This window comes from Gadus chalcogrammus, chromosome 14 (genome assembly GCF_026213295.1).
Source record: "Gadus chalcogrammus isolate NIFS_2021 chromosome 14, NIFS_Gcha_1.0, whole genome shotgun sequence".
NCBI lineage: Eukaryota > Metazoa > Chordata > Actinopteri > Gadiformes > Gadidae > Gadus > Gadus chalcogrammus.
In genome coordinates, this window is record NC_079425.1 from 20,080,250 (window position 1) to 20,107,960 (window position 27,711).

The 27,711-nt window shown below is 44.8% G+C and overlaps 2 protein-coding genes across 4 annotated transcripts in view; one reads left to right on the top strand and one right to left on the bottom strand.

Moving 5' to 3' along the window:
• Positions 1-109: 109 nt before the first annotated feature.
• On the top strand, positions 110-8,404 carry khk (ketohexokinase). Of its 3 annotated transcripts, XM_056607117.1 has the most exons (9): positions 120-343; positions 656-772; positions 1,388-1,522; positions 2,750-2,884; positions 4,771-4,843; positions 4,951-5,097; positions 5,687-5,775; positions 6,196-6,353; positions 7,374-8,404. In XM_056607117.1, the coding sequence occupies exons 1-9, from the start codon at positions 252-254 to the stop codon at positions 7,475-7,477; spliced, it is 1,050 nt and encodes a 349-aa protein (XP_056463092.1). In that variant the 5' UTR covers positions 120-251; the 3' UTR covers positions 7,478-8,404. The 3 variants fall into 3 exon arrangements, with proteins under 3 accessions (XP_056463093.1, XP_056463092.1, XP_056463094.1); XM_056607118.1 differs by lacking the exon at positions 1,388-1,522 and having other exon boundaries at positions 110-343; positions 7,374-8,403; XM_056607119.1 differs by lacking the exon at positions 2,750-2,884.
• A 4,119-nt stretch (positions 8,405-12,523) lies between these two features.
• LOC130403697 (EMILIN-1-A-like) overlaps positions 12,524-27,711 on the bottom strand; it is a 19,129-nt gene continuing 3,941 nt past the window's right edge. Inside the window, 15 exon segments of the mRNA XM_056608121.1 lie at positions 12,524-16,670; positions 17,229-17,363; positions 18,582-18,599; positions 19,266-19,382; positions 20,994-21,014; positions 21,766-21,960; positions 22,531-22,779; positions 23,506-23,724; positions 24,325-24,664; positions 25,149-25,300; positions 25,552-25,555; positions 25,557-25,824; positions 25,910-26,205; positions 26,540-26,755; positions 26,995-27,248. Of these exon segments, the coding sequence (XP_056464096.1) occupies positions 16,348-16,670; positions 17,229-17,363; positions 18,582-18,599; positions 19,266-19,382; positions 20,994-21,014; positions 21,766-21,960; positions 22,531-22,779; positions 23,506-23,724; positions 24,325-24,664; positions 25,149-25,300; positions 25,552-25,555; positions 25,557-25,824; positions 25,910-26,205; positions 26,540-26,755; positions 26,995-27,248 (2,807 nt within the window). The 3' untranslated portion in view covers positions 12,524-16,347.

The following is a 27,711-nucleotide window of genomic DNA, read 5'->3' on the forward strand; positions in this document are numbered from 1 at the left end:
GATGGAAAACGTAATATGGATGACTTTAATGAACATATAGGACTTATGTTAGAGCAGCCATAACATTGGCTGCTAAGCTTCGGGGAAACTCGTCTACGTTCGGGAACGAGGATGAGGCGAATCGCAGCTCGTCAACTTGGGTCAAAGGCTGACTGTTCTTGCGACGGGCACAGGCTGCCGACAGATAATGACCTACTCTTTATGCACAAAGTCCACCCGTGTATCTATCACGTCTAATTTGAACGGACAACATGTGCGACAAAAAGATACTTTGTATCGGCTTAGTTTGTCTGGACATTATCAATGTTGTGGAGAAATATCCGGAAGAGGATACTGACAGCAGGTTTGGAGAGCGTCTAATGAAGTAGTTTCGGTTTAAACACACCAATGCCTTATGTTGATCGCCAGTCCTCTGAATGCGAACACTGTGATGATGCGTGTTTTGGGTTCAAAGGGCATGCGTGCTTTCTAATTAAACTGCTAAACATTGGCGCAGCATGCAGGACATGTTGTTTGCCTCACTAAACCGATTGCCTTCTAAAGAGAACGTTCTTTGCATTATTTTATAACTACTATAATCGTTTGTAGTTTTGGTTCTAATGTTGTTTATGCTACTGTTGTGATATCTTGCATTCATTCAGCGCATGCGTTGTAGGTGTCAATCCCAGCGCTGGCAGCGCGGAGGGAACGCCTCCAATTCGTGCACGGTATTGTCTCTTCTGGGCGCGCCGTGCGCATTCATGGGGTCCCTAGCCCCAGGGCCCGTGGCAGAGTGAGTACGATATAGCTTGACATTTAGTTGTGGTTGTCAAAGCGTGTCGCCATCTTGTTAAAATTGTCAAATGGCCATGTATAAATCTATGTTATAGTCCTACATCTTCATTGAAATATATAACTGCTGCACCATGTAGCCCCTATACATTTGTTGATAATAATAATGGACGATATTTTTACACTTACCACTCATTTAACATTTCCCATTAAGAGCATTGTTTTGACAATTTCTAAGTGTTTAAAGCAATATGGGAATTTGATGGGGTTATGATGTTATCAATAATAAATTGTTTTCAGACTCAATATCCGTCTCCTTTACATGCGTTAAATGTTTTCACTATTACACTAACATTATTTTAAAGCTCATGTTTTTATACATTTTGCTCTTACATTGCAAATAAGAAGACTCCCAGACTTCTGCTTCTTCTTTTGATCCATGATTTCTAACTGTCAGTCTCTTCTTCTGACCCTAGCCTTTTGTGTGCGTGTGCGTGTGCGTGTGCGTGTGCGTGTCTTGGTCTGACCCTGGTCCTCTGCCTGTCTGTCTTTCTGTCTGTCTCTTCTCCTGACCCGGTGGTCCTACAATCTGTCTCTGATGTAATTGCGCCCGTAGCTTTGTTCTTGATGACTTCCAGAAGTACAGCATCGACGTCTCTCTCTTGTCAGAGCACGCGCAGTGCTCCTTCCCAGCCTCCGTGGTCATCAGCAATGTGACATCGGGCAGCCGCACCATCCTACACATGAACAGGTCTGTGGGATCCATCGTGGTTCCAATAATTTCCTTTGAGCGTCTACAGGTCAGATTGCAGGGGAGCATGTTTGTCTTCACAGGTTTGGATCCTCTCCTCAAAAGTCAGTCTACTTTTGAGTTGGACACCGATCACCTGCTTTATTTTGGTTTTCCATTTTTCTCGCACTTCCTCCTCGTTTCGGGTCAGTGTTGTTAAGTTCTTTGGCCTCTTGGGGGAGCTGTCACGTTAAAATTGTACCGGGGGCGAAAATTGTACCGCCTACGTCATCGTTTGTTTACATCCTGACAACCTGCCCGGCAACAGACGACGCGATGCAGAAAACATGTTTCCAAACGACGAAATAACATAATGCAGATAGCGGATCGCTATCTGTATTATGATAGATAGCGATAACACTTGTTTTTACTTTATATTTGTATTGTATTTAATTGTTTAATCGAAACAATAAAAAAATTTGCCCGCAAAACGGGCGATCGGTCAAATGACAAATGTTTTGCCCGCGAAACGGGCGATCGCGTCAAATGACGTAGGAGGGTTCTTGAAACATAATACAGATAACGGATCGCTAGATAACACTTGTTTTTACTTTATATTTGTATTGTATTGAATTGTTTAATCGAATTTAGCTAGTAAACTGAGTGTTTTAAGCAGGTTTCATAGTCTAGAATGTTCAAGAACCTTCCTACGTGATTTGACGCGTCATTTGACGCGATCGCCCGTTTTGCGGGCAAATTTTTTTATTGTTTCGATTAAACAATTAAATACAATACAAATATAAAGTAAAAACAAGTGTTATCGCTATCTATCATAATACAGATAGCGATCCGCTATCTGTATTATGTTATTTCGTCGTTTGGAAACATGTTTTCTGCATCGCGTCGTCTGTTGCCAGGCAGGTTGTCAGGTTGTCAGGATGTAAACAAACGATGACGTAGGCCGGTACAATTTTCGCCCCCGGTACAATTTTAACGTGACAGTACCCCCAGTGATTCGGTAGTACCTTTGAAGTCCTTCCTCTCAAATTCTTCCTCTGTCCTCATGTAGGCTATCCATCAGAAGCAGGTTAAGTTGCTGTTAACACCAACTACATCCACCTCTGTGTCTTAACAATAGGTTGTTGGGTTTCAATGGATATCTCTGATAGCACCCTTCTCTTTTGCGCTCTCTCTCTCTCTCTCTCTGTCTCTATTCCTCTGTCTCTCTCTTTACCTGGTGTCTGTCAGTTACATTGTGAGTGACTTCAGCAAGCGTGGGGTGGATATCTCTGGCGTTGCTTGGCAGCAGCAGGGGGAAACCCCGTGCGCGTGCTGCGTGGTGTGCCCGGGTAGCGGCTCGCGCACCGTGGTGCTCTCGGACACGTAAGAGCGGAACCTTTTAACGCAGCTCCGAACCTGGATCAGATAATATTTCGCAAACCTATAATGGATCCCTGACTAGTGTGTTAAAAGCGTGGGTTTGTTCTGATGGTGTAGCCACGTCAGAGTCATTCATTCACTTCAGAGGCATGATGGGAGATATAGGCTCCCCTATTGCTGAGTTCACTTTAATATTTGAATCCCAACAAAAACGTTATTTAATCCAGGTTTGGAAAGGGTCCAACTAAGATCGCGGAGAATTTGGATTTGATTTCACATCGGGGGGACTAATGTAGACCAGGTGGCCCACTGCAGAGAACTGGCCGACAGGAGGAGACAGAGAGTCACTGTTATACTAACAGGTATGACATGAAGAAGGTAATGGCGTTCAGTTTTGCCCAAGGCCCCTTCAGCAAGCCAATGTAGTATATCGCTTAGGAATCACTTCATCAAATGAATGATTAAGGAGTAGATCTATGTAAATGAACAAGAATGTAGAGCGATACATCAAGATAGTTACGTAAAGGAATAGCTTTGGGCTATGTGTACACAGTTAATACGAGATGATGATTTTAAAGGGTATATTTAACTCCCACTGCTCTTTTGAGTTGACTGTGGTCCTCACGTTTGTTGTGTGCTGTTCTTGGTTGAATGTAGCGACTGTAGTCCCTCACTGACTGAAACCAAGACTTGCAGATGAATGCAGATTCATGCAGTTACCCCCAAGGCATCATTGCTAATAAAGTAACATAATAAAGTAGTAGGCTCAAAGCCTTCATCTATTCAACATCAGCCTCTCTGCAGTGGTGCGTGATTATACATTAAATTGGACGGTATTCATTTTTAAAATATATTAATATCTGCATGCCTAATTTCAAATTCAACATCAAAACAATTCATTCATTAGTTAATTTATACTTAATTGGTGTACATTTGATTTTGAATAAAGTTTTTTCTGTGTCAGTCCATCTAGACATTGTTTTCTATAGAAAAGATAGTACTAGCAAATGAGGGATTTTTAACATCTAGATGTATTTTCTATACAATCTTTCTGGGGATTTCTAAGGAAACTCTTGGTGATAGTATGGTATATCATTAGATTGGTACCAAGAATCAAGCACTGCGGTATCCCCATAAATGTAAATGTAACTATATATTTATTGAAATGCATAATATTTCTTGCATAGGAGTTTTGAGATTAGAGTTAGACTTTTCTTTGTAGTGGTTTTATTTGCTCTTCTCTTTAAATATATTTAGTATCACATTGCTTTAATCTTTTTAAAATCCAGTTATTTTATTTTATTCCCTAATGAATCAATTTGTATCATCATGCATGTTGATATGTTTATTCGTTCTAATATTTCAAAATTAACTTTTTAATAAAAATTCTGATTTATTTGAGTAACCTCAGGCATTATGACTGTGAATACAGTACACAGAGTGTGCAAAATAAATGAACGTCTATTAATTTCCTTTCTTAACTAAACAATTTAGTTCTCATGAAATCCCTTTTATAAGCCTTTTAAAAATCTGGGGAGGAGGGGAATAGCTAAAGTGGAGACAAAACTAAAAAGGATGTTTAGGATAACATCAAAGTTAAAGCGATCTTCCAAATATTTAGTGCACTCTGTCTTTAATATTACTCTGGGATACTTTTTCCTTCTTTCTGACATTTCTTCCGATGTCTTCTTTGCTATCACTACGACGGACTCATCTCACCCTCTCTCTCTCTTTATTTATTTCTGCTTCTCTCTCTCTCTCTCTCTCTCTCTCTCTCTCTCTCTCTCTCTCTCTCTCTCTCTCTCTCTCTCTCTCTCTCTCTCTCTCTCTCTCTCTCTCTCTCTCTCTCTCTCTCTCTCTCTCTCTCTCTCTCTCTCTCTCTCTCTCAGGAATCTCCCTGATGCAACGGCAGGGGACTTCTCCAAGGTGGACCTCAGCCAGTACAAGTGGATTCACTGGGAGGTGAGAGCCCTTCAGCAGCGCAACCATCACTGGACTATGGTGTATGTTATCAATAGATGTCAATCTATAATGTTGTTGTTGTTGTTGTTGTACATTGTTACCTGTAGGGTCGGAATGCAGGGGAGCAGGTGAAAATGATCCAACAGGTGGCGCTCTATAACAGCCTGTTGCCAGAGCAACAGAAAATCACAGTGTCCGTGGAGATCGAGAAGACCAGAGAGCCTCTGTACCAGCTGTTCTGCCAGGGGGACGTGGTAGGCCCTATTGTGTTTGTGCAGACGTGTTTGTGTGTGTATGTGGGTTGTGTTGCTAGTTTGATCCCCAGCTCTTCCTAGTGTTGATGTGTCCCTGAGCAAGACACTTAACCCTAACTGCTCCTGACGAGCTGGCTGACGCCTTGCATGGTTGACTCTGCCGTCGGTGTGTCAATGTGTGTATTAACTTGTGAAATTAAATCCCTACAATTATACCCCTACAATCAAGATACCTCCAAGACTTGGTTCATCAGCTTACTTTTAGATGTCAATGTCACCATTATGTCAATGTCAAAAAGTAACCCTTAATTATTTGAATCCAAATCCAGGGAAACCAGATAAAAATAAATAAAAATCATCTGAGCATTTCATTTATTGAAAGCTATCGGGACTGCAGATTGAAATGAGCTTTTAGCTATAATCTGGGTCCAGCCATCTTTTTACTCCACGTAATTAATGAACCTTGTGCATGGTCCCTGTTTCAAATAAACCAATAAAATGTGTGTGCGTGTGTGTGTGTGTGTTTGTGTATTGGTACTATTGCATAGGCTGATCCCAGCCATGTCTGATAAGCGGGTGTCGTCCCCAGGTGTTTGTCAGTAAGGACGTTGCCATGCACTTTGGCTTCAGCTCTGCCCAGACCGCACTCCGGGGCCTCTACAGCAGAGTGAAGGAAGGGTGAGGAATGTGTACTTTTTACATTAGGTATTCAGAAAGCCTTGCGTCCTCAGGGGTAACCTATGTTTGAGGACTTTCTATGGTTAAGGGAGGATTCAAGAGGCTTTAAACAGGCTTTCATCTTTTTAGCAACAACAACACTTGCAAGGAACATCATCTAAACGTTCAGCAGTACTTAAAGTGTGACGGGTTAGCGATAATGAAGATCTGTTACAATCCAAAAAATGTGTGGGACTTTGTGTGTGTGTGAGTGTGTGTGTGATATTCTGTATGTCTGTGTGCGTCTGTCTGTGTGCGAGGGTGTGCGTGTACAAGAAGTATTGAATTATTCTTCAAAGACTGGTCAGGGGATACAAATCGCTTTTTAATGAGAAACAGAAAAGTGCAACTAATTCCCCCCTCGGACCCGCTGCATTCCAGGGTTGTCCTGATCTGCGCCTGGGCAGAGAAAGGTGCAGATGCCATGGGTCCTGACCGAGTAGTCGTTCACTCGGATGCCTTTCCCCCCAAGGCCCTGGTCGACACACTGGGAGCAGGAGATACGTTCAACGCGGCCGTTATCTTCACTCTGTCTAACGGTCAGCAGTAGGATGTTAAAGGGGACATATTATACCTCCAGGTGTGAGTGTGATTAGCCATTACCAGCCATTTTGAAAATCTGCCTCTTCGGACATCACAAGTGGGTGTGTCCACCTAGATATGTGCTGGATAGATCAGTCTATCAGCCTACACAGTGTTGTAGCAAACTTTACTCATCTATCCGTCAAACATCTAGGTGGACACGCCAAACTATGATGTCAGAAGAGGCAGATTTTCAAAACGGCTTATAAAGGATAATCACACCTAAGCCTGGTGGTATAATATGTCACCTTTAAAGGACACTATATGACGGCCTTCCCTACCTACACCTGGTGGCCTAGAGGTTTCAGGAGTTTGAGGGGTTGACTGGTTCACGCTTGTTGGCTGCTTGCTGCGTGGCTGTTTAAAGTGATGGATAACAGAAATCCATAATCGACTTCTTATTATGTTATGAAGGGTTATCAAGTTACGATTCAGAATCAGAAAAATTATGTTCCATAGAATCCCTTGTAATCTCGGGTAATTTCAGAGTCTCGATTTCCTTCTTTTCTTCTATCCCTTCAAGCTGATTTAATGGGTGCAGTCTATATTCCCTCCTGGCTGAGCGGGTGGCCCATTACTGTACACTCAGGTGGCCAAGCCAGGCCACTCACTTTAGGGAGAAAAGCTTTCTGCTCCGATACTCTTATACTAGAGAATCAGTTTCAAACACGATACAATGGAGATTGAGGAAAACATCTGGAGATGTAGTAGGAAACGCAAGGCGAATCATGATAGATCAGAATGCAATCAATCTTCGTTTTAGTTTTCATTTTAGGTTTGCTTTCCCCTGGCCTGACCTTTTGACCTGGGGTGTGAGAATAGTATTTATTGGTATCTCTTTATTCTTAAAATCTATACTTTTTGAAGATCATACTAGATTGAAGAACACAACATTGAAGAAAATGAAAGTTGCAAACACAGCACCTTGTCAAACTTCTACTCTTCTGCTCCCCCTCACCCCGTCTCTTGTTCTGAAGGTGGCAACCTACAAGAGGCCTTGACCTTTGGTTGTCAAGTGGCCGGCAGCAAGTGTGGTGTCCATGGTTACGACGGCATCGTGGTGAGGCACCATGACAAGTGAGAAGAGGAGGGAAACCGCAATGAGAACCACGAAAAGAGCAGATGAAGAAGATGCACAGGGCTGCCTGTAAAACCTTTGGCAGTGGAAAGTTACACACGATCTTCAACGGAATGTAACTCAGAAACTAAGCGAATGGTTTGAATGCTGTTCTGAGGAAATGTTATGCTAATGATGAATTGAGGCCTCAATGTTTTGCAGATGGAGAGCTGACAATATGACAGGGACCTCAGGCATGAAATTAAAAAATATTTTCAAAGCTAAGTGGTTTGAAAGAGAATGACTACTACCATCAAATCAATCTGACATGCTCATACTGGCCCGGTTAGACTTCACAGGATCAGGCAATAAAATGAAATCCTTAAAAGACATGCCTTAACAATACAACATCTTCTCTTGGGCAATATAAAGGATGATCAAATCTTCAAGAGCATGGAAACTCTCTGCCCATTTTTCTTCGCCCACAGTCATTATCTTGATTTAAATGTTGTGCGATTTTGTTTAGTGATGTTCTCTTTCAGAAGTAATTGAGACTGTACAAGCTGGTATTTTGTTAGGCTGGAGATCCCAGTTCCGCCCAGTCTACAGTGAAGGTTTGGCTTTTATTGAGTGCTAATAACAAGCTGGTTAACATTTGGTATGTCTGATTTACTGTAATGCCACTTTTCCATAGGATCGAGCCAATCATTTCTGCAATGAAATCACCTTCATTTTAATAATGGAAAACACATGATTAGGACATAAAACAATGAGTCGCACCAACTGGGATACGAGTTTGAAACAAAAAAGCTTTTGGAAAATCCACTTGAATCAGCCCATCAGACTAATTATTTGTGTGATGCGGTGAATGTATTAGGTACTTGAATTCTATCAGACTGTCATGAGATTTACTGAATAAATAAGCTCATTATACTGAGAGGCCTTCTTGACTACAGAGCGAGAGTGCGTGTGTGCGTGCGTGCGAGAAAGCGAGAGTTTAAAGTGCAGTGTTATTACAGTGGAGCAACCTCCGGCGGCTATGTCCTTTCTCTAACAGATGTGCTAATAACACACCCACCAGCCGTGTCAAAATTATGGATGTGCGGTACCTTGGCTGTGTGTGTATGTGACGTGAGAGAGAGGGGAAGCTGAAGTATATCCAACTTAATGATACACCCACCGACAGGGTAACTAAAGTAGTGTGTGTGTGTGTGTGTGTGTGTGTGTGTGTGTGTGTGTGTGTGTGTGTGTGTGTGTGTGTGTGTGTGTGTGTGTGTGTGTGTGTGTGTGTTTGTTTGAAGATAAAAGATAAACAGGATATCTGTTCACATCCCCCAGCCGGTTACACACACGCACACACACACACACACACACACACACACACACACACACACACACACACACACACACACACACACACACACACACACACACACTATCTGCTGGTGTTGCTTACATGCCCTCACCCTTACAAACTCCCACACGGTACAATATACACACACCAACCTCCACACACAGGAAAAACTATTTACACATACACACACACACTCACACACACACCTTCACACTCACACACACACACACACACACACACACACACACACACACACACACACACACACACACACACACACACACACACACACACACACACACACACACACACACACACACACACATTATACACACAAGAAAAGTCCACGCTTTGATAAACTAAATACCGCACTTGCATACACAGAGTACTAGGAATAGAGACACAAACACACCACTAGAGTGAGCTGGAATGTATGCTGAGTTATCTGGTTGGCCATCAGACAGCGCAGCAGTTGTGCCTTGGAACACCAGTCAGGGATCATTCTCCGGGTTCAAATCCCACTTTGATCTCGCGGTTCCAGATCTCTTGAATGTTCAAGATAATGTATGCATACCGAACTCATTTTGAAATACTTGTACTCTGGCCAATGTAGAGTTACGAATGGAAAACGCCACAAGCTAGAGACACGTTCTATTTAAAACCCGTCTGCACTCCCTCCACAGTGTTAACACTCAGGGGAGAAAGCACTGGTTCCACCAAGCCCTGTTGGTACTGCGGTCATGCCAGCCGACTCATCGAGATCGGCGGTCAAGCCAGCCGACCCAGTTTTTTGCCGTACCTGTATATACTAGCCATTACGGTAATAGCGTCTCAGAACTAGTTTAAAGTAAAAGCATTCGTCGGGTACACACAAAAAGACAGTCAATAAAAGCAAATACTATCAAAGGAAGTGTACGGCCGTTGTGGTATTTACTTTCAAAATAAAAGCCCACCAAACATTCCAATCTGAGACATATTACGTATGATTTTGGATTCAATTTAAAAGAAAATGCCCTGTTATTTCAGGCTCATTTCACTTCATGGTTATAGTTCACGACCCCATAGGGTCACGCAAGAAGTTTCAGAACATTCTGATGTGGAGTTTCAAAATAAAAGCCAACCAAAGTTTCCAATATGAGACATATTACATATGATTTTGGATTCAATGTGAAATGAGTGAAATGAGCCTGAAATAACAGGATATTTTATTTTAAATTGAATCCAAAATCATATGTAATATGTCTCATATTGGAAACTTTGGTTGGCTTTTATTTTGAAACTCCACATCAGAATGTTCTGAAACCTTTTGCGTGACCCCATGGCGTTGTGAACTAAAACCCTGAAGTGAAATGAGCCTGAAATAACGGGGCATTTTCTTTTAAATTGAATCCAAAATCATATGTAATATGTCTCATATTTGGTGGGCTTTTATTCTTATTCTGGTCTACCCCCCTGATCTTAACACACCAGATTAAAAAACATATTCTCTTCGATTTCGGAGTCCTCTACGCTGACACCCCCGCTAATGAAACGGAGGGAAATTAACTCAGCCGCAACCGAAGGTCTCTTTGAAGGCTTTCTGGCCGCGCTTCAGTCAGCGGAGGAACACGGCTCAGCGGGCCAGCGGGGATAAAACTGCCCTCTCAGACCCGGGATCAACTGGCATCACGTTGCAGGGCTACCTATGTCAACGCGGCCAGGATTTCATGCACGGTTGCTTGTTATTTCTATCTGCTGTGACCAATAGAAAGGGATCTCTTTCCCAGCTCAGCGGTTGAATGCTGCCCAGGCTTTGCTGAATGGTTTGAGCTCGGGGAAGAGAATAGCAGGCTTTGTTGGGTCAGATCATGGATAAGACCAGGAGATAAAGGCTTGGGAAGAGAATACTGCCACAAGTGTGTGTGTGTGTGTGTGTGTGTGTGTGTGTGTGTGTGTGTGTGTGTGTGTGTGTGTGTGTGTGTGTGTGTGTGTGTGTGTGTGTGTATGTGCTTTTACTCTGGAGTCTGCTGTGAGTGATTGGGATTGTTAATGAATATGAAGCAATGTCTATGGCCTTCCTCACTCAGGTCATAAGTATAGCACTGTGTACAACTGGGATATAAATGTGAACTCCTTATGTTTTCCTTTGTAGGCTTTCTTAAGTCCACAGACCGGTAGCAAGACTCCTGCAGGAAGCAGGAGTCCTGAAGAGAAAGCCAAAGTCCTGGCAAGGTTTTGTTGTGTGTCTGCAATAATTGTCAGTCACCGTTTGTGGAAGGGGCGCTGCTCTCTATATCCCCACACTTCACGGAGCACTCTTACTGAGTTGTCCATCTGTTAATGTTTATGGTCAATAATTACAAATTATTATTTTTTTACATGTGTGTGTCTCTGTTTGCATGTTCATATGTCTGTAATCCTGTGTGTGTGTTTGCGTGTGTACATTTGTGTGTGTGTGTGCGTGTGTGTACATTTGTGCATGTGCGTGTCTGTCTGTGTGCTCAAATGGACTCCCACACTTGGGACTCCCAGTAGCTGGCCCCTCAGGCCTGCCTTATTCATGTGTATAAAAGCAGCTGGGTCTCACAGTATCAAACTCAACACAACTGAGACCCCCTACGCGGAACATAATACAACATAATGACACACGCACACACACATACACAAATGGGCTTCTACTTGACTTTGAGCTCAACCACTTTTACTCCATGGCAACTTCCTTTGACTGCGACAGTAAACAGTTTAAATACATTAAACATCTGCAGTAAAAGGTGAAAACACTGGTGAGTCATGCAAGGGTAGGATAGTGCTGACAGTAACGCTGTGTAATTTAATGTTAAAGAAAAACACAGCACAAGGGTGGATGAAGGGTACTGCGATGGATGGTGTGTGGTTAAGAAGGAACCCTGTTTTGTTAAGATAAGAACATATTAACGCAAGCATATCGAAAAAACGGACTGAACCCTTGGAAAACCCATTACTCCTGAATAAGGTAAGAGGAAGCGAGACACATAGTTGTTGAACCTTCTCAATGTTCTCAACTCCAGGTCACTGTTCCCAAAAGTCCAAGAAACACAACAAAGATATTCTGTCTGGGATTTCCCCAAATCGCAAGCAAAATGAAAAAAAAGAAGCTATTTAAACAAGATTTTTATCCTAAGAAATCAAATTTGCTGACTACATTGTGAGTACTTTTCAACTGACTGAAAACCGCATTGTGAGTGCTTCTTAGACGATTGGGTTTTACCCAGTATTCTGCAGAACCGAGATAATCACAATGTGCTTCCAAAAACAACTCTGGCAGGATGCAATCGATTAGACTAAAAGCTCTAATCAAAAGGGGGGCATTCTTTACCACCGCTGCATCAACTCTGCTTTGTAAGGAGTCCAGTTTAGCCTAAAGCTTGATCTTTCCGGAAATCCCCTGCCTCAGCCTGACTCTCTTTATTGAAAATAATTTGGAAATTAACTTAACAATGCAGTCTTTTGCAGTCCAATACAGTGGAAAATGTTCATTGACAAGTGTGCAATATGAGCACTGTCCCCTTGCCATCATGGTGCAAAGTGTTTGACATGTAAGATGTTTTGAATGATCCTGTTGCGCCCATAAAATCTATGCATTTATGCAGTCAATTTACTCTATAATGGATTTCTGGATTTTCTGGAGATTATGTGTGACTGAAGGACAGACGGTAGACATACAAGAAATGCCAAAATAAACCAAAAAGAGAGTACACGGTTATAATAGATTTATTTGAGACACACATGTTGCAAATAAGAGTGAAGTTCTTTACTAAAGCACTATTTCACGAAACAGACAATGAAACAATGAAAGTAATGCAGATGTCACGCAATACTCAACCATCAAACTCAACATAAAACTCGTATGGTAGGGTCTCTTCTCTCAAGTAGTCAAACTCTGGAGTGAGCTTGCTAGGCACTGCTCCAACATTACTGTCACCAAGTCCTTATCTCCTCTAACCTATTGTTTCATATCTATATATATGTCATTAAAATGGCATAGGCCCAAATTTGACATCATCATAAAAAAATGTGAAGAAGATAAAGATGTTTCAGGGAGGTACGCATTGAAAATGCGATGTAGCATGTGTGGCGTTTACAAGATTGCTGAAAACTGAAACGATGAAAAGTCTGCTCTGCCAGACTATGACGGACTCCATTTCCATTGTCTGTGAAAGTCATCAGCAGAAGGACCTTCAGCAGTGCCTCAAGACCCCAGCAGGACCAGCACAGCCAGCTGGTGCTTCTTAAAGAGAAGAACTGACTCTTCATTAGTCTGTATGGAGATTCTGACATACCCAAACACCTTTGAGAAGGGACTACAACGTTTCACCTTGAGTCATTTAACCATTGCATGAATAAATGAATTAATGAGTTAATGGATGAGTATGTAGCCTCCAAACTGATGCATATACGATGCATCTCTCCGAATGAACCCAATTCTCATAACTTTCCTATATAGCCTGACCGGTCTTCATTGAAACACCCTCAAATGATTCACTTCGATGACACAAAGGCAGAGATTACGTATGAATGTAGGTATGGATGGATCCAGAAATAACATCCCATTGTAATGACTGCAATCGAACGCGCCTCGCTCAGACTTGACGGTCCATCCAGGGCAGCACTGTGATTACTGCTCCACTAAGGGCTGACAACACAAGAGACCCCTGAGAATGTACAGTAAGACAGAGCTGGACTCCCAAGCGGGAGGCCCACATAATAGCCCCTTCGAATTAGTTGAATTGTCTCATGATTGCAGTAAAATATGATATTTTCACATTTTTGTCGTTTTCTTTTTAAATGATGTAATTTCACGGTGGGGCCGAATCACACGCCATTGATTGGTCCTGGAAATTTAGTCGTGTGTGAGGGGGAGACAAAAGGCCAGAGGCAGACACAGGGCGTTTCTATAAATGGTTCAAGCGATGGTTTAGGGCCCTCAAGGCCACCAGGGGGCCCTGTTTCAACAACTTTTTAGTTTTTTTGTGATTTGGATCCTTAGAGCAAATCTGAAATGTGTTAAAATTAAGCCTTTGAGCAACAATTCAGATTTTCCCCAGACTCCCATACATGTTTGACCCTAAAACCACAATGGTTTGGGTGGGGAAATACGAAAGCAACTAAGTTTGTTTTTTCTTCATACATATTCCAGAATCTATAAGAATGTAGAAAGGGGGCAGTTGCGATGTCACTTAGGGCCCCCAGCAGCTCAGAAACGGCCCTGGGCAGAAGATCGATTGCATTTGAGGCATTCAGGGAAACAATTGTTAATGAAAAATGACATTGAAATGTTTATTTGGTTGACAGTGCGATACATTTCCAGCAATTGTTCCACCGAGGCGAGACTTAGTAAACGGTCCTGCTGTGACAATACCAACCCATCTAATGCTCAGAGGGGGTCAAATAAACAACAGGGCAACGCATTAATCGCACAATAACATTTGACAAAGTCTACCGGGAGGTGGTTGTACTGCCCCCTGATGTGAATCAACAAGCCAAAAGACAAATAGCCTCCCTGCTTCCCTCCCCTCCCCTCCCCTCCCCGCAGTCTGCAGTGGGTGCCCTTTTAACTGTTCTGTGTAAACACTCCCAGTTTCCCTCCATTAATGTGGATCTTTTATATGAAAGCAGAGTACTGTGTTTATGATTGGCTGACTCCTCCGTGCCCTCCACTGTCACTCTGTCTCTGGGGACTGTAGACTGAAACCCTTCTTTGGGTGTATTCTTTGACTTGTTTTTTTCTGTTGCGTTGGTTTCGACTGGCAAGCATATCAACTTGGACACTTCCATGTGGCTGTCAAACTAATAGTTCACTAGCTTACCATACTCCAAACAAAGCACTGTTTAATATTACAGTACTAATATGAAATACCAATTTTCTAGCGCCTTTTCTTCAAATGTCAAACTTGGGAGAACATCTGTATGAAGTAAAATTGGGCTTGAAACTGATAATTTTATTCCACTGATTTATAAACAGACAAGCTGAAAAAGTGAATCGAATAGATGAAAAGAATTATGGCCCAGATATATGAGGGAGGTAAACAATGAATAAAACGTTGATTGTAACATAGAATATTTTTATTTTTATTGGAATTAATGTTTATTTCAAGATGGTGTCTTATGAGTCTTGAAATTATATTCTCTGTCTGTTTTTATAATCAAGGGCCACACTGAGTACATGTCAGACATCTTTTTGTGTTTGCATGATTTTGTGGTGAGGTTGGACAAATCTTCAAAACTGTTAAATCCTTTACATTGGACTTTTTGTGGTGAAAGGCACATGGAAAGATATAAAAAATTAAAAAAAAAGAGAAAGAAAGGTGCACTTTGATATAAAGCAGAAACAAAACATTCACAATGTGAATTCATCCAAATAGAATAACACGAGTTAAAAAAGCTGAAATAGGAGTCACCATTTCTTCACATCTGGCTGCTGTACTCCAACACACAAGACATTTGGCTTAACTTTGGCTTAACTTTGTCCTTTGACCTTGATTGGTGTATTCATCTCTCTAGCAAAAATGTGTAAAGCTATGTGCACACGGTTTGCTCTCCATACAATATTGTCCTTTCTCTTCCGTAGCAAATACTGTCATTTGCATTAATAGAGCGCTATTGCATTCAATTTCGTCAGTATTTGCATAGCCTCTTCTCAGTAATGCTAACTCAAAAACAAAGTTCCCAGTAGACACAATCCAAGGAATTCTGCCATAGAATCTACAGTCGGGTCACGTCTCAAAATCAATTGCTACGTGTTTAAAGGCACTAGAGGATTCTTTATTATCTCAACTGAAAGCCTATGGACACAGGCTCTTTGGCAGGGAATCACTTGGCAGCTAAAACAGGTACATAGTCATCAAGACTTTGGGCTTTCGTGCATAAAGCCATTGCCGTAAGCCTAGCTCTTGTCCATAGTGATTTATATAAAATGAGGCACCGTTATAGTAACATACATCTTTCTGCAGTAGTACAACTCTGTGTGGTGAGCATGTCTCGAGAAATGCAACGCAGTCGATTTGATTATGGACGGGTAAAAGTCTTCGCTCAGTTCTAAGCGTTTATCTGGTAGTCAAGCAGTTCATGTGCTTCCATCACGTTCATCACCACTCTGAGAGCCAGGAACGAGACAAAGGAAGTGATGTAATAATTTAGGCAGTGGACTCCTCCTCCTGTTTATTTTCAATATTTAATATTGAAAAAAGTTATTTTTCTGAACATTCTCTGGCTTCGTCGTTTAGTTTTAGTTCATTTTTTTTTTTGTAACATTTTTTTTTTTTTTTTTCCGCTCCTCTCTTAAATCCGGTTGTCAACGTCGAAACACAAGTCGCAAAAAAAAAGTCCATTCATTCATTCATTCCTCCTCTTCTCCTCTATTCTTCTTCCACACATGCAGTCCACACAGGTCTCTCATCTCCCTCGTCTCTCCTCCATCTCCTTTCAACAAGCAAGTTCACAGGAAGGAGAGTGTGAGGGGAACAGCCTCGCGGAAGGTGACCTCTCTGTGATCCAAGGGGGGGGGGGGGGGGGGGGCCTCCCCTCACATGTCCTCGTACAGCAGGACCCCGCTGAAGATGGTGAGGGGCTCCGTGGAGTGGGCCAGCTTGCCCATCACCAGGTCGATGCACACCGTGTCCTGGGCCTGCAGCGGCAGGATGACGTTGAACACGGCCAGGGCGCCCGGTGGCGTCCGGGCCTCCGCCGCCGGCTTGTTCTCCAGGCCCTCGGGCTGGTAGCCACCGGAGTCGGCGCGGGCCATGCCGTAGTTGGACTTGGACAGCACTGCCTCGATCTTCTCGTTCTTGTGGCCCGTCAGCACGGCGCTGAAGAAGTAGTGGCCGTCCACGGGAGCGGTGAACACGCCTGTGATGGGGGGGGACGAGGCACCAGGGGCGGTTAGAGGTAGGGGCTGAACGATTAATAGGACTCAAACCGACATAGCGATGTGATAGAACGTGATATGCAAATCACAAAAGCTGCAATGAAAAAAGTACAATTCAATCTTTTTTTTGTGATATTTTTTATTTTTTTGTGATTAGTTACTGCTACTGACTGGAGATCAGTACGTTTTTATTTATTCTTCTTTTACAATTCAATAGTTAAATAAAGATGTTATAATATCAATTCATGCATCAATTCATCTCAAAACATAAAGGAAAAAGCAGCTAATATGTTGACTGATTCCAATGTTGTGTTGGTCGGACTATAGAAAGATGTGTTGCTTGTTTAGTGAATAATACAGAACATAAGGAACTTTTTAGAAAGAAAAATCGCATACTAAATCGCAGTCGCAATATTATTCGAAATAATCCCAATCTGATTAAATCGCCAAATCGTTCAGCCCTAGTTCGAGGTTTGGTTGGTGATGGTGGACTGTCAGAAGGTTCCTAGTGAGGATGGCTCGGGTTGTGCTAGCCTTACCTGTCGAAGGGTCGTAGAAGTCTCCTTCGTTGACAAAGATGGTGTCGAATTTGATGGTGCCGGGTCTCTCGATGGGTTTAGTGAGGGCGGCAGAGAAGGACAGCTTGGGCACATTGGCATCGGCCCCAGGCATTCCTAAGAACACAAGGATACAGTGAGACATAGAAAGCCCTCACTACTGCCCTTATTTTCACAGAACGTCTCACGCACAATATTCACATGTATACCTGTGTTAATGCATGGTCTTGTCTCGCTCAACTGGTGGAGCAAGGCATTAACGCCGCCATGGTTAGGGGTCGGATTCCCTGTCTAGCTCAAGTCGTAGAGCAAGGCATTAACAAAGTCATGGTAAGGGTGTTGGAATCCATGTCTAGCTCAAGTCGTAGAGGCTAGAGCAAGGCATTAACACAACCTTGGTAAGGGGTTATATTCCCTGTCTATCAACTGGCAGAGCAAGGCATTAACACAGCCATGGTGAGGGGTTGGATTCCCTGTCTAGCTCAAGTTGTAGGGCCAGGCATTAACGCAGCCATAGCAAGGGGTTGGATTCCCTGTCTAGCTCAGGCCATAGAGCAAGGCAATAAAATAACCATGGTAAGGGTGTTGGATTCTCACTTGGGCAACCGACCCATGACATTAAAGGGGTAGATCGGAATTTTGGACATAGGGCCTGATTCCCAAGTTAGCCTTGGTGTTCTTTATCATTGGAGACAGTTTTCAACACATTTCATTCAGTCCTTCTAGTCTGGCATTATAATTGATTTGCCTTGGGTGTACTGTGGAGTGGGTAAGACTGTTTGATTAGCAGGCTGGTATTGCCCGTTGCCATGCGCTAGCCTAGCACGAGCAAACTCTGCAACTAGAAGGACTGAATGAAATGTGTTGAAAACTGTCTCCAATGATAAAGTACTCCAAGGCTAACTTGGGAATCAGGCCCTATTTCCAAAATTCCGAACTACCCCTTTAAAGATGCTTAAGTTGAAAGATTCCATGAAGAGCCATATCAATTATTGTTATGACTTCAATAGACTGGCTTAGTAAATGACTGGAAATGCAATGCAAAGCTACGGCTAAACCCTTACAACTAACCTAAACCATAAGCAGTGCACAAGGCTGTTGTAGATGTAGAAGATGTAGGATTCAGGATCCAACTGTTCATTGTCTTGGTATAAACCCATTGGGAGATTCTACAGTTGCGGTTAAACTGTGTGCCTCTTCAGTTCAAAGCCAGATCCAAGCAGGCCATGTTACAATAACCATGTACAGATACTGAGACAATGACAGATAAACAATCAACATAAGGGGAAATAGTCATATTGAATCGTCAGAAGAAAAACAGAAACAAAGACATACCTGCTTCACCTTTGGGACCTACGAGAAAAACAGAAGAGTTCTTTAGAAAGAGTGACATTCAAAGGTTGGGAATGAGCTGAATGTATTTGTTTCATTAATGAAGTTATAATTGCATCATATAATTTATGTAAATTCTGTAAATCTGTAGATTTAGCATTTAACTTTATCTCATCTACATACATTCTGGTTTTCTTCTATGTCCCCTTACTTCATGTCTAATGTCTAATGTCTAATGTTCTCTCTCTCTCTCTCTCTCTCTCTCTCTCTCTCTCCTCTCTCTCTCTCTCTCTCTCTCTCTCTCTCTCTCTCTCTCTCTCTCTCTCTCTCTCTCTCTCTCTCTCTCACCTTCCTTCCTTCCTTCCTTCCTTCCTTCCTTCCTTCCTTCCTTCCTTCCTTCCTTCCTTCCTTCCTTCCTTCCTTCCTTCCTTCCTTCCTTCCTTCCTTCCTTCCTTAAAACAAACATCTGTTGGATTCATAATTCTGTCCAGCCCCAGAATGGGCCTCTCTCCCCAGCCCCCCCTCTGTCAAGCAGCCATTCATCCTCCCCTCTGTGACCCTACCACCTTACCCCCCCCCCCCCCCCCCCCCACCCCCCAGCCCCCCTATCTCATGTCCTCTCATCCCCCCATCTTCACACAGCCATCCCTCTGTTTGATCCTTCCACCGTCCTGCCTCTCTCCTTACCTGGTGATCCCCTTGGTCCGTAGTCTCCCACTCTCCCAGGGGGACCGACGGGACCCTTGCCACCCTGCTGACCGGTGAAGCCTCTCTCTCCTGGGCGTCCGGGGGGTCCTGGCGGGCCTGCGGTGGATACGATTTGTGTCAATAAAACCGATGGGACACGATCAGGTCTTGAGTCACTGAAGAAAATGTTGTTGTGCTGTGTCCATCCCCGCGTGGATTACAGGGGTATGGTTTATAAGAAAGCGGGGCTTTAGGAAAGCTTCCAGTGCACATTCGACTCCTGAGCCTCATGCTACAAGTAGAAACAACCAAGTACGTTAGAGTCAACATGGCTGCTATCTGGGGAGGCTTATGAAAATAGTTAATATGATTGAGATGGATGCTGATCTAAAGATATGTGAAAATGAAATGGAGTAGAGTGTAATAAAGACACAGAATTGTACTTTGACTACTGTGTGTGTATAGCGTATCCAACAGCAACAGACAACAATGGCGCTTTAATGACAAGGAAAACATGTTGTTGAGCGTGTCTGGTATGCGTTACATCAATACACAGATCATTTAAAATTGGACAGGGAAAGCATATTAAAAACACAACGGACAAATGAGAGCCGGGGCTGGAGCTGACTGGAGACAGAACACAGAAGAACCAGCAGACCAAAGCATTGACAATAAATGCAGAACTGGAAGAATCGCAACAGGCAACACAAAAGTTGGGAGATTGTTACAATACAAAGTGAAACAAACCGAAAACATCCAAGAATTTCACACATTGAGCTACAGTACGTCACTGTGTGTCTGTAGTATGTGCCAGCGAACCAGTGTGTGTGTGTGTGTTGGGAGGTGTGTGTGTGTGTGGGGGGGGGGGCTGTGCTTTGGGAGTCCACTGTGTGTTGAATGACGGGATTGTTTCTGCTTAACTGTGTTCCCATTGGATTGGCATGGGATTGAAGTGCGGAAAAAGTCAACATGTCTCAAATTTGTTTGCAGAAGTATGATTTATGTGATTTTCGTTCCGTGCAAAACAATATTGGAATAATGTTGGTGGTTTGTCGATAAAAAACGAACTTTAAAAGCAATAAGTTCGATGCGATTTGCTGGCATGATGCCATGCAAAATGTATGAGTGTTCTTGTGACTCCATGACGATGTAGGTTTGTCAGTTTAAATCCTTAACTTACATTACTGCATTTAATACATGCCTGTACTGGACCATAATTAACAATGCCATACAAACATAAGGGTTGAGAGTTATTTTTCGATTTCATCTAAATATCTTCCTGAACATTTCTGGTTGTATGCTTTGGAACATACATGATATTTAGTAGCTATGAGTTGCATTGCATGTATTTTTTTCCGAGACCTGGCATACACACACACTGTGTGGTATCTCACAGACAGAAAACCTGGAACCAGATAAGGCTATACTGGCATTCAACCTGATATCTGTGTTTTAAGATTGGGTGTCTCAATCTAAAATATGTTTAGAAAATAGATGAAAAATGGGATGAATAGAAATCTGTGGTTGCAGATCACCTCAAGGCTTTTCCGATACAGTGCCAACATCAATAACTATTATCAATTCAAATTGTTTGAGTGTTTAGTATACACAACGCCAGCTATCCGCCCCACTGGCTTCAAGGCTGAAAGTTAGAATTCTCAGTCAGGTTATAGTTAGTTTAATACAATAATGGTTAAGTGCAGCTCCACAGACAAAGCTTTTCCAAACCTCTGTGCAGCACAACAGCACCTATGAGCAAGGAAAAGGAAGATAGGAGGAGAACATTTTTACTATTTCAGAGAATTGGGATTTTACAGTGTGAAACACATAGTGTTTGATGGATATGTGTTACACTGGTCAGTCAACACTAGCCAAAAATACTTTATTTTTTCTGTTGTGAAACAGTTTCCATTACGCTCTCATCGGAGTTCTATAATAGAAAGCATATTTCAGAACCTTGCTCGTAAATAAAATTAACAAATTCTGTCAGGGAAATCTCTGAAGGGCTTCTGGATCTGCTCCAATAAGCATATTACTGACTGGCAACGCAAATATTTCCCCGCTGAACCGAGTGACATGGGCTTGTTTATTTTGCAGGGTTTCACATTATGAAGGTTTTATGTCCACACATGTTCCATCCATTAACGTAAGGCTTTCTGTGCGGTGCTTAATGTATTCAAGTATGTATCTGCAGAGAGTTGCACCCCATAACATCCCGGACAATACAAAAGTCAAACCAATACCCATCCTGCCTTTCACTGCTCAAAAAACAAGTTCATTCCCATCTTAGAACTATTTCTTTTAAAACCAAACAGGGTCACCGAAGGGTTGTGAAAGGTCAAAGGTCCAATTGTAATCACGACTCGTGAAAGAATAGCTGTCAAAAAGAAAAAAAAAAAATAAAGTAATACGAAGAATGTAACAGCTCCCAGAAGAGAACGGAGGAGATCAGGATGGAACACAATAAAGACAGGGAGCGGCGAGGTCAGGGGTCACCCACCGGTCAGATCCTTCTCCGAGAAGCTCTGGAACGCGTCGAGGACGTGGTTGATGGAGGAGTTGAGGTTCTTGATGTTGCCGTGGATGCCGTCCAGCTGCTCGTTCTGGATGTCGTCGAGGATTTCTCCGTGCGCGATCACGGTGGAGTTCAGGCCGCTCACACAACTCCACAGGCCCGTCACGTGCTTGTTCAGCCCTGGGCGGATTGAAAGGCGACAACACACACATAAAGAGTAAGACGTTTGTGCAAGCGGACCTTGGAAAAGAGACGGCTTGTCTCCGTTTCGGATGTTTTCTAAAGGAGAGGGAACGACATAGATGGATGTGCCTCTTAGAAAGAAAGGGAGAACAGACTTTTGATAAGCGCCACACTAATTGCATCCACAGTTTTTAAGGCCAAGAATATCCAGTATGATTTGTTTGGCAGACACAATTCAGCCATATTTCATGCTTTACATGATGTGATCCAGATTGGTAAGAGCAATTTAAAAGGAGCAGTCCAAGAGTTCAGAACAAGAACGGAATTTTGCATTTCCATGGCCTAATCCCAGTAATCTCATTTCCATTTCCTAATCCCAGTAATCTCAACCCTCATGACACATGATACAACCCATCAACACTGACTACTCATACTCAGACTACACCCATACACTGAATGACAGCGACCATTTGATCGATAACAGGGGCCTGCCTATTCCCAAACACATGTTTTCGGACCCAAAGTGAACAAGGTACACGATGAGGCGCAGGAGACGAGGACTCGTACCGTCCTTGATCCTCTGGAGGGAGTCCGACACGCCGTCCATCCGGCTGCACACCCCCTCCAGCTTGGACAGCCTCTTCTCCAGCCCGTCGCCGGACCGCCTGCAGTCGCCCATCTCCACCACCAGGGTGCTCTCGAAGCGCCGCACGTCCCGGTCCATCCCGTCCAGCCGGTCGCGGCTCCCCTCGATGTGCTCGTTCACCTCCAGCTGGATCTTGTCCAGCTCGGAGATGATCTTGTCCTTTGTGTTTCCTGTCGGGTGTGACGGAGGAAGGTGGTTAAACAGGTCAGTAGGGCGAGGAAAGGTCTTTGGGTTTTAGCGAGCTGAGGCCATTCAGCGCCAAGGGGATCAACACATCAGGAACCCTGGTGCGGCGTTTGGAATACTGCGAGCCAACAGGTGGGATTTCTCAGAGGGATTCCATCTCACTCAACTGGTAGTATAATATGTCACCTTTAAGAAATGAATAAAGATGTCGCTTCAAAGATTCTGGGGGTTTTAAAACGTAAAACAAAGCTGTCATCTGAATGGATGCGGATGGAGAGGTCAGCGCCACCTGGGGTCAAAGTTGAAATAGTTGGAATTAAGTGCGGTGTCCAGGTGGAAAAAGTGGAGCAGTCGGTTGCGCCCAGACTAGCGTCAATGCTAGCGATAACGCTAGGTTGGGGCTCGGCACCCAACATCGCAGGAAAACCATGGCAACGACGAGGCTGAATGGTCATCATATAGCAAATGGTAAATGGATTGTATTTATATAGTGCTTTTATCCAAAGCGCAATACAATATTGCCTGACATTCACCCATTCATGCACACATTCACACACCGACGGCAAGGTCGGCCATGCAGGGCGACAGCCGGCTCGTCAGCAGCCGGTAGGGCGAGGTGCCTTGCTCAGGGACACCCCGACGCTCCCTCCTGAGCTACCGTCACCCGTCGCCTCGTCATGCGTTCACGCTCCGCCGCCCCGAGCCCTCACCGAGGTCTGTGATGACGCTGCCGTGCTTGTGCGTGGTGTGCTCCAGGCCCTTCAGCGTGTCGTTGATGGAACTGAAGGTCAGCAGGACCTCTGAGAGCTCGCCCTGCAGCCTCTTCAGGTGGTTGTTGTTCAGGGTGCCCCCGATCACGCTGTGGCCGTCCAGGGGCTTCTCGCCCCCCAGCCCCCCTCCAGAAATCCCCGTGCCGCCGCTACCCCCGTCTGCAGAGGGTTTGAGGGCATGGTGGTGAACGGACGAACTGGGCCATGCATGTGGATGGATGGACGGGTGCAAGGAAGGACGGATGGATGGATGGATGTGTTGATGAATGTATGTATGTATGTATGTATGTATGTATGTATGTATGTATGTATGTATGTATGTATGTATGTATGTATGTATGTATGTATGTATGTATGTATGTATGTATGTATGTATGTATGTATGTATGTATGTATGTATGTATGTATGTATGTATGTATGTATGTATGTATGTATGTATGTATGTATGTATGTATGTATGTATGTATGTATGTATGAATGTATGTGTGTGTGTGTGTGTGTGTGTGTGTGTGTGTGTGTGTGTGTGTGTGTGTGTGTGTGTGTGTGTGTGTGTGTGTGTGTGTGTGTGTGTGTGTGTGTGTGTGTGTGTGTGTATGTATGTATGTATTTATGTATGTATGTATGTATGTATGTATGTATGTATTAATGTATGTATGTTTAGATGAATGATGAATGTATGGATCTATAAATGGGTGAATGAATGATGAATGGATGGATGGATGGAGGGATGTGGATAGAGCAACAGGATCGTATCGAACCTGCGGACGTGTCGGGTCCGTTCTTGCACTGTCGCGTGCACTTCTCCACGTCCTGTCTGAGCCGGCCCACCTCCTCCTGCAGGTCGGAGCAGCCCTGGGAACAAGCCCCCCGGTGGGTCGCCCCCCCGCCCCCCTGCAGGGTCTCGACGTGGACCTGGAGGCGGTCCAGGGCGTTCCGGGTGTAGTTCTTCAGCCTGCGCAGCTCGTCCTCCACCCTGCTGCACGTGTCCCCACAGCCTTGTCCCAGGGTCTCGATCTCGGTGACGATGCGGTTGAAGTGCTCCCCGCTGTCCCCCGTCAGGGCTTTGATCTTACGCACGTCGTGGCTCAGGTCCACCACCTGCAGAGGCAATCGTTCACGGCGATTACATTCAGATTTAGATGAAACTTTGTTTTAATTGTGTAGAGTACAATAAAAGAGACAACAGAATATATTTGAAGATCTAAGTAGAAGTGCAAAAGAGTAACTAAGGTGCAGTTTGAATAAATTGTCATAAAGTGTAGTACAGCCGCAAACGTAAAGTGACCTAGTGTGGTATGAGCAGCATAAGATGGATATAGCGGATAAGAGGGACATAGATAGGTAGTACGATAAGTATGAACAGTAAGATAATAAAAAATCGAGTTGATTAGATACAGGGTACATATACAGTCAAGTAGTAAAGTCAAGGGGGGTCATCACCATTTATCAAATGTATAAATGAGTGATGCTGATCTATCTATGAGACTGACATGTGGATTAGATAAAACCGTGCATGCATAAGAGATTCAAAACCAAATCACACAGCAAAATGATGTGGACGCCCATAGGACCTGAAGCTCACCTTGTCGAACAGAGAGTCTCCGGACACAGACAGGTTCCTGAGGGTGGTGCTAAAGCGGTGGATCTTGTCCTCATTGGCGAAGACCCTCCACTCCAGAGATATCTCTGTGGTGTCGTCAATCCCCGGTAGTCCCCCGGCAGCCCCCCCCCTGCCTCCTCCGAGGGTCCCTCCCGTCGACCCTCCTGCTGACCCTCTCCCTCCAGCTCCCCCGGATCCTCCGAATCCTCCTCCTCCTCCCGTCCCTCTATTCCCTCCCCCGTCTCCCCGTCCTCCGTCCCCTCTTCCTCCCCCGCCGGTCACTGATCCTCCCTGCCCTCCTCCTCCTCCTCCTCCTCCTCCTGTTGCACCGCCTCCTCCGCCCGCTCCTCCTCCGGTTCCTCCTGCGCCCAGGCCGCAGCCGCACTCCTCCATCCTGCGGCCGACGAGGGCGGTGGCGTTCTCCAGGCGGGCCAGCCTCCCGTCCTGCTCCGTCACCTGGTCCTTGACCAGGCCCACGTCCAGCTCCACGTCCGAGATGCGGAAGCCCTGGTCGTCGAAGCGGTCCAGGAACACCGTCCGCAGGTCCTTCACCTCGTTCTCCACGAAGGAGCAGCTCTTCTCCGTCTGCCGCGCCGAGCCGTTGACGCGCCGCTCCAGGTCCCGCAGCCGCGCGTCCAGCAGGTCCTCCGTCACCACGGCGACCCCCCCCCCCCGCCGAGCCGCCACCCCTCCCGCCGTTTTCGCCGCCGGCCCCCGCTGCTCCGCCGAAACTCCCTCCTCCTCCTCTACCTCCTTCTCCTCCTCCTCTTCCTCCCTCTCCTCCAGCTAGCCCCTTATCCAGTTTGGTCTGGATGACGTCGTATTTCTCCGAGGTGGCGGCTATCTTACGCTCGGCGTCGGCGAGGCGCTTCTTCAGGTCACTGACGCCGTCGCAGCAGCCCTGGGAGCGCGTCACGTCCCGCCGCAGCCCGTCCAGGCTCAGGCGGTACCGGGAGTCTATCACGGTCAGCTGCTTCTCCAGGGCGCGGATCCTCTCGCGGTCCTCCCGCTGCTGGTTCCGCAGATTCTCCACACCTTCCTGCAAGGAACCAAAGCGTTCGGTAAAATGGCCCCTGACCCCCTGAAGGACAGCGCTACCTTGCTCTAGGCTAAATGGTAAATGGACTGCATTTATTTAGCGCTTTTATCCAAAGTGCTTTACAATATTGCCTGACATTCACCCATTGATGCACACATTCACACACACCGGCGGCGGGGTCAACCATGCAGGGCGACAGCCAGCTCGTTGGGAGAGGTTAGGGTTAGGTGCCTTGCTCAGGGATACTTTGACACTTTTTGTACGTGGCCTGATGCCACGTACAAAAGTAATTGTTCGTCAATTCGAAATGTGAGGTTCTTTTGTGGTGTGCTACCTGGCAGAAGGAGCAGGAGAGAGACACCCTCCTCTCCAGCTCGCTCAGGATCTCCTCCTTCAGGGAGTTCCCCTTCCCTCCTTCCACGCCGCCTCCTCCTCCTCCTCCTCCTCCTCCTCCTCCTCCTCCTCCTCCTCCAGACAGTCCTCCCTCCAGCTCTTTGCCCTTGCCGTTCACGAGGTGGTTGTTGATGTTGACAAGCGTTTTGTCATGGTCCTGTGGTTAAAAGACATACAATCATTAATTACAACCACTTAAGAATAAGCAAATCATTGTTGATATCCAGCAGCAACGGCACTTCCATATTACTTTGGGAACACAGGAAGCCACCGAAGAATGCAGGTCAAGCTAGGTTGAATGAATTTGTCATTTTCCTCTACCCACCCCGGCCTTCCACCAAGACCATCATCAGTTCCATTTGCTAAACAGTGAACTGCACCAGAGCCCCACAGCACCTGGGTGCGGTTATCCAGCTGGTCCAGCTTGTTCTGGATGCTGTTGATCATCTCCTTTATCTCTGGCTGGGCGGCGTCGGCTGGGTTTCTTCCTCCTCCTCCTCCTCCTCCCCCCTGGCTCGTGCTGCCGGTGTGGCCCGATCCCCCGCTGCCTCCGTTCATGCCGCGCAGGGTGGACTTCACGTTGTCCAGGTCCTTGGTCAGGCTCTGGATCTTCTCCTCCAGCCGCCTCATCTTGTCGCTGTCCCCTCGCCCTTAGCATACGAAACAGACCAAAAACTAAATGTTTGCTTCCAAACAGAGAGCTGCTGTAGTATTTGTAGTCCTATTTTACAGCAACATTTTCACAGCTGCAGACATGTTCAGTGTTTTAAACCCGTTAGCCCCATGCTAAAGCTGCTATTGGGAAACAATTGCTGCTGGTGTACCTTGTGTATCCTCATGGGGACCATTCTTTATTGTGCTGTCGTAAGTGAAAGCATGTGCGGTTGATCGTTCCCCCCCCCCCCCCCCCCCCCCCCCCCCCCCCCCCAAAAAAAAAAACAGACCAACATATTCTCAACGATAGTCTCACATTAAAATAACCATAAACCCTTGAAACCTATTCAAGGATCCCACCTAGGGTTAGGCTAATGCTTTTTCAGGGGCAAAAAAGCTATTTTATAACATGAATTATGTCAAAACAGAAGGTAAGTGTGTTTTTTTGTGCGTGTGCCT

What these genes read in the sequence shown, in the direction of transcription:
- khk (XM_056607117.1), top strand. Translation starts at nt 252, where the DNA reads ATGTGCGACAAAAAGATACTTTGTATCGGCTTAGTTTGTCTGGACATT. An exon ending in GCCCCAGGGCCCGTGGCAGA is followed by an intron (nt 773 to 1,387) that starts GTGAGTACGATA and finishes TTGCGCCCGTAG; the next exon opens with CTTTGTTCTTGATGACTTCC. An exon ending in ACCGTGGTGCTCTCGGACAC is followed by an intron (nt 2,885 to 4,770) that starts GTAAGAGCGGAA and finishes TCTCTCTCTCAG; the next exon opens with GAATCTCCCTGATGCAACGG.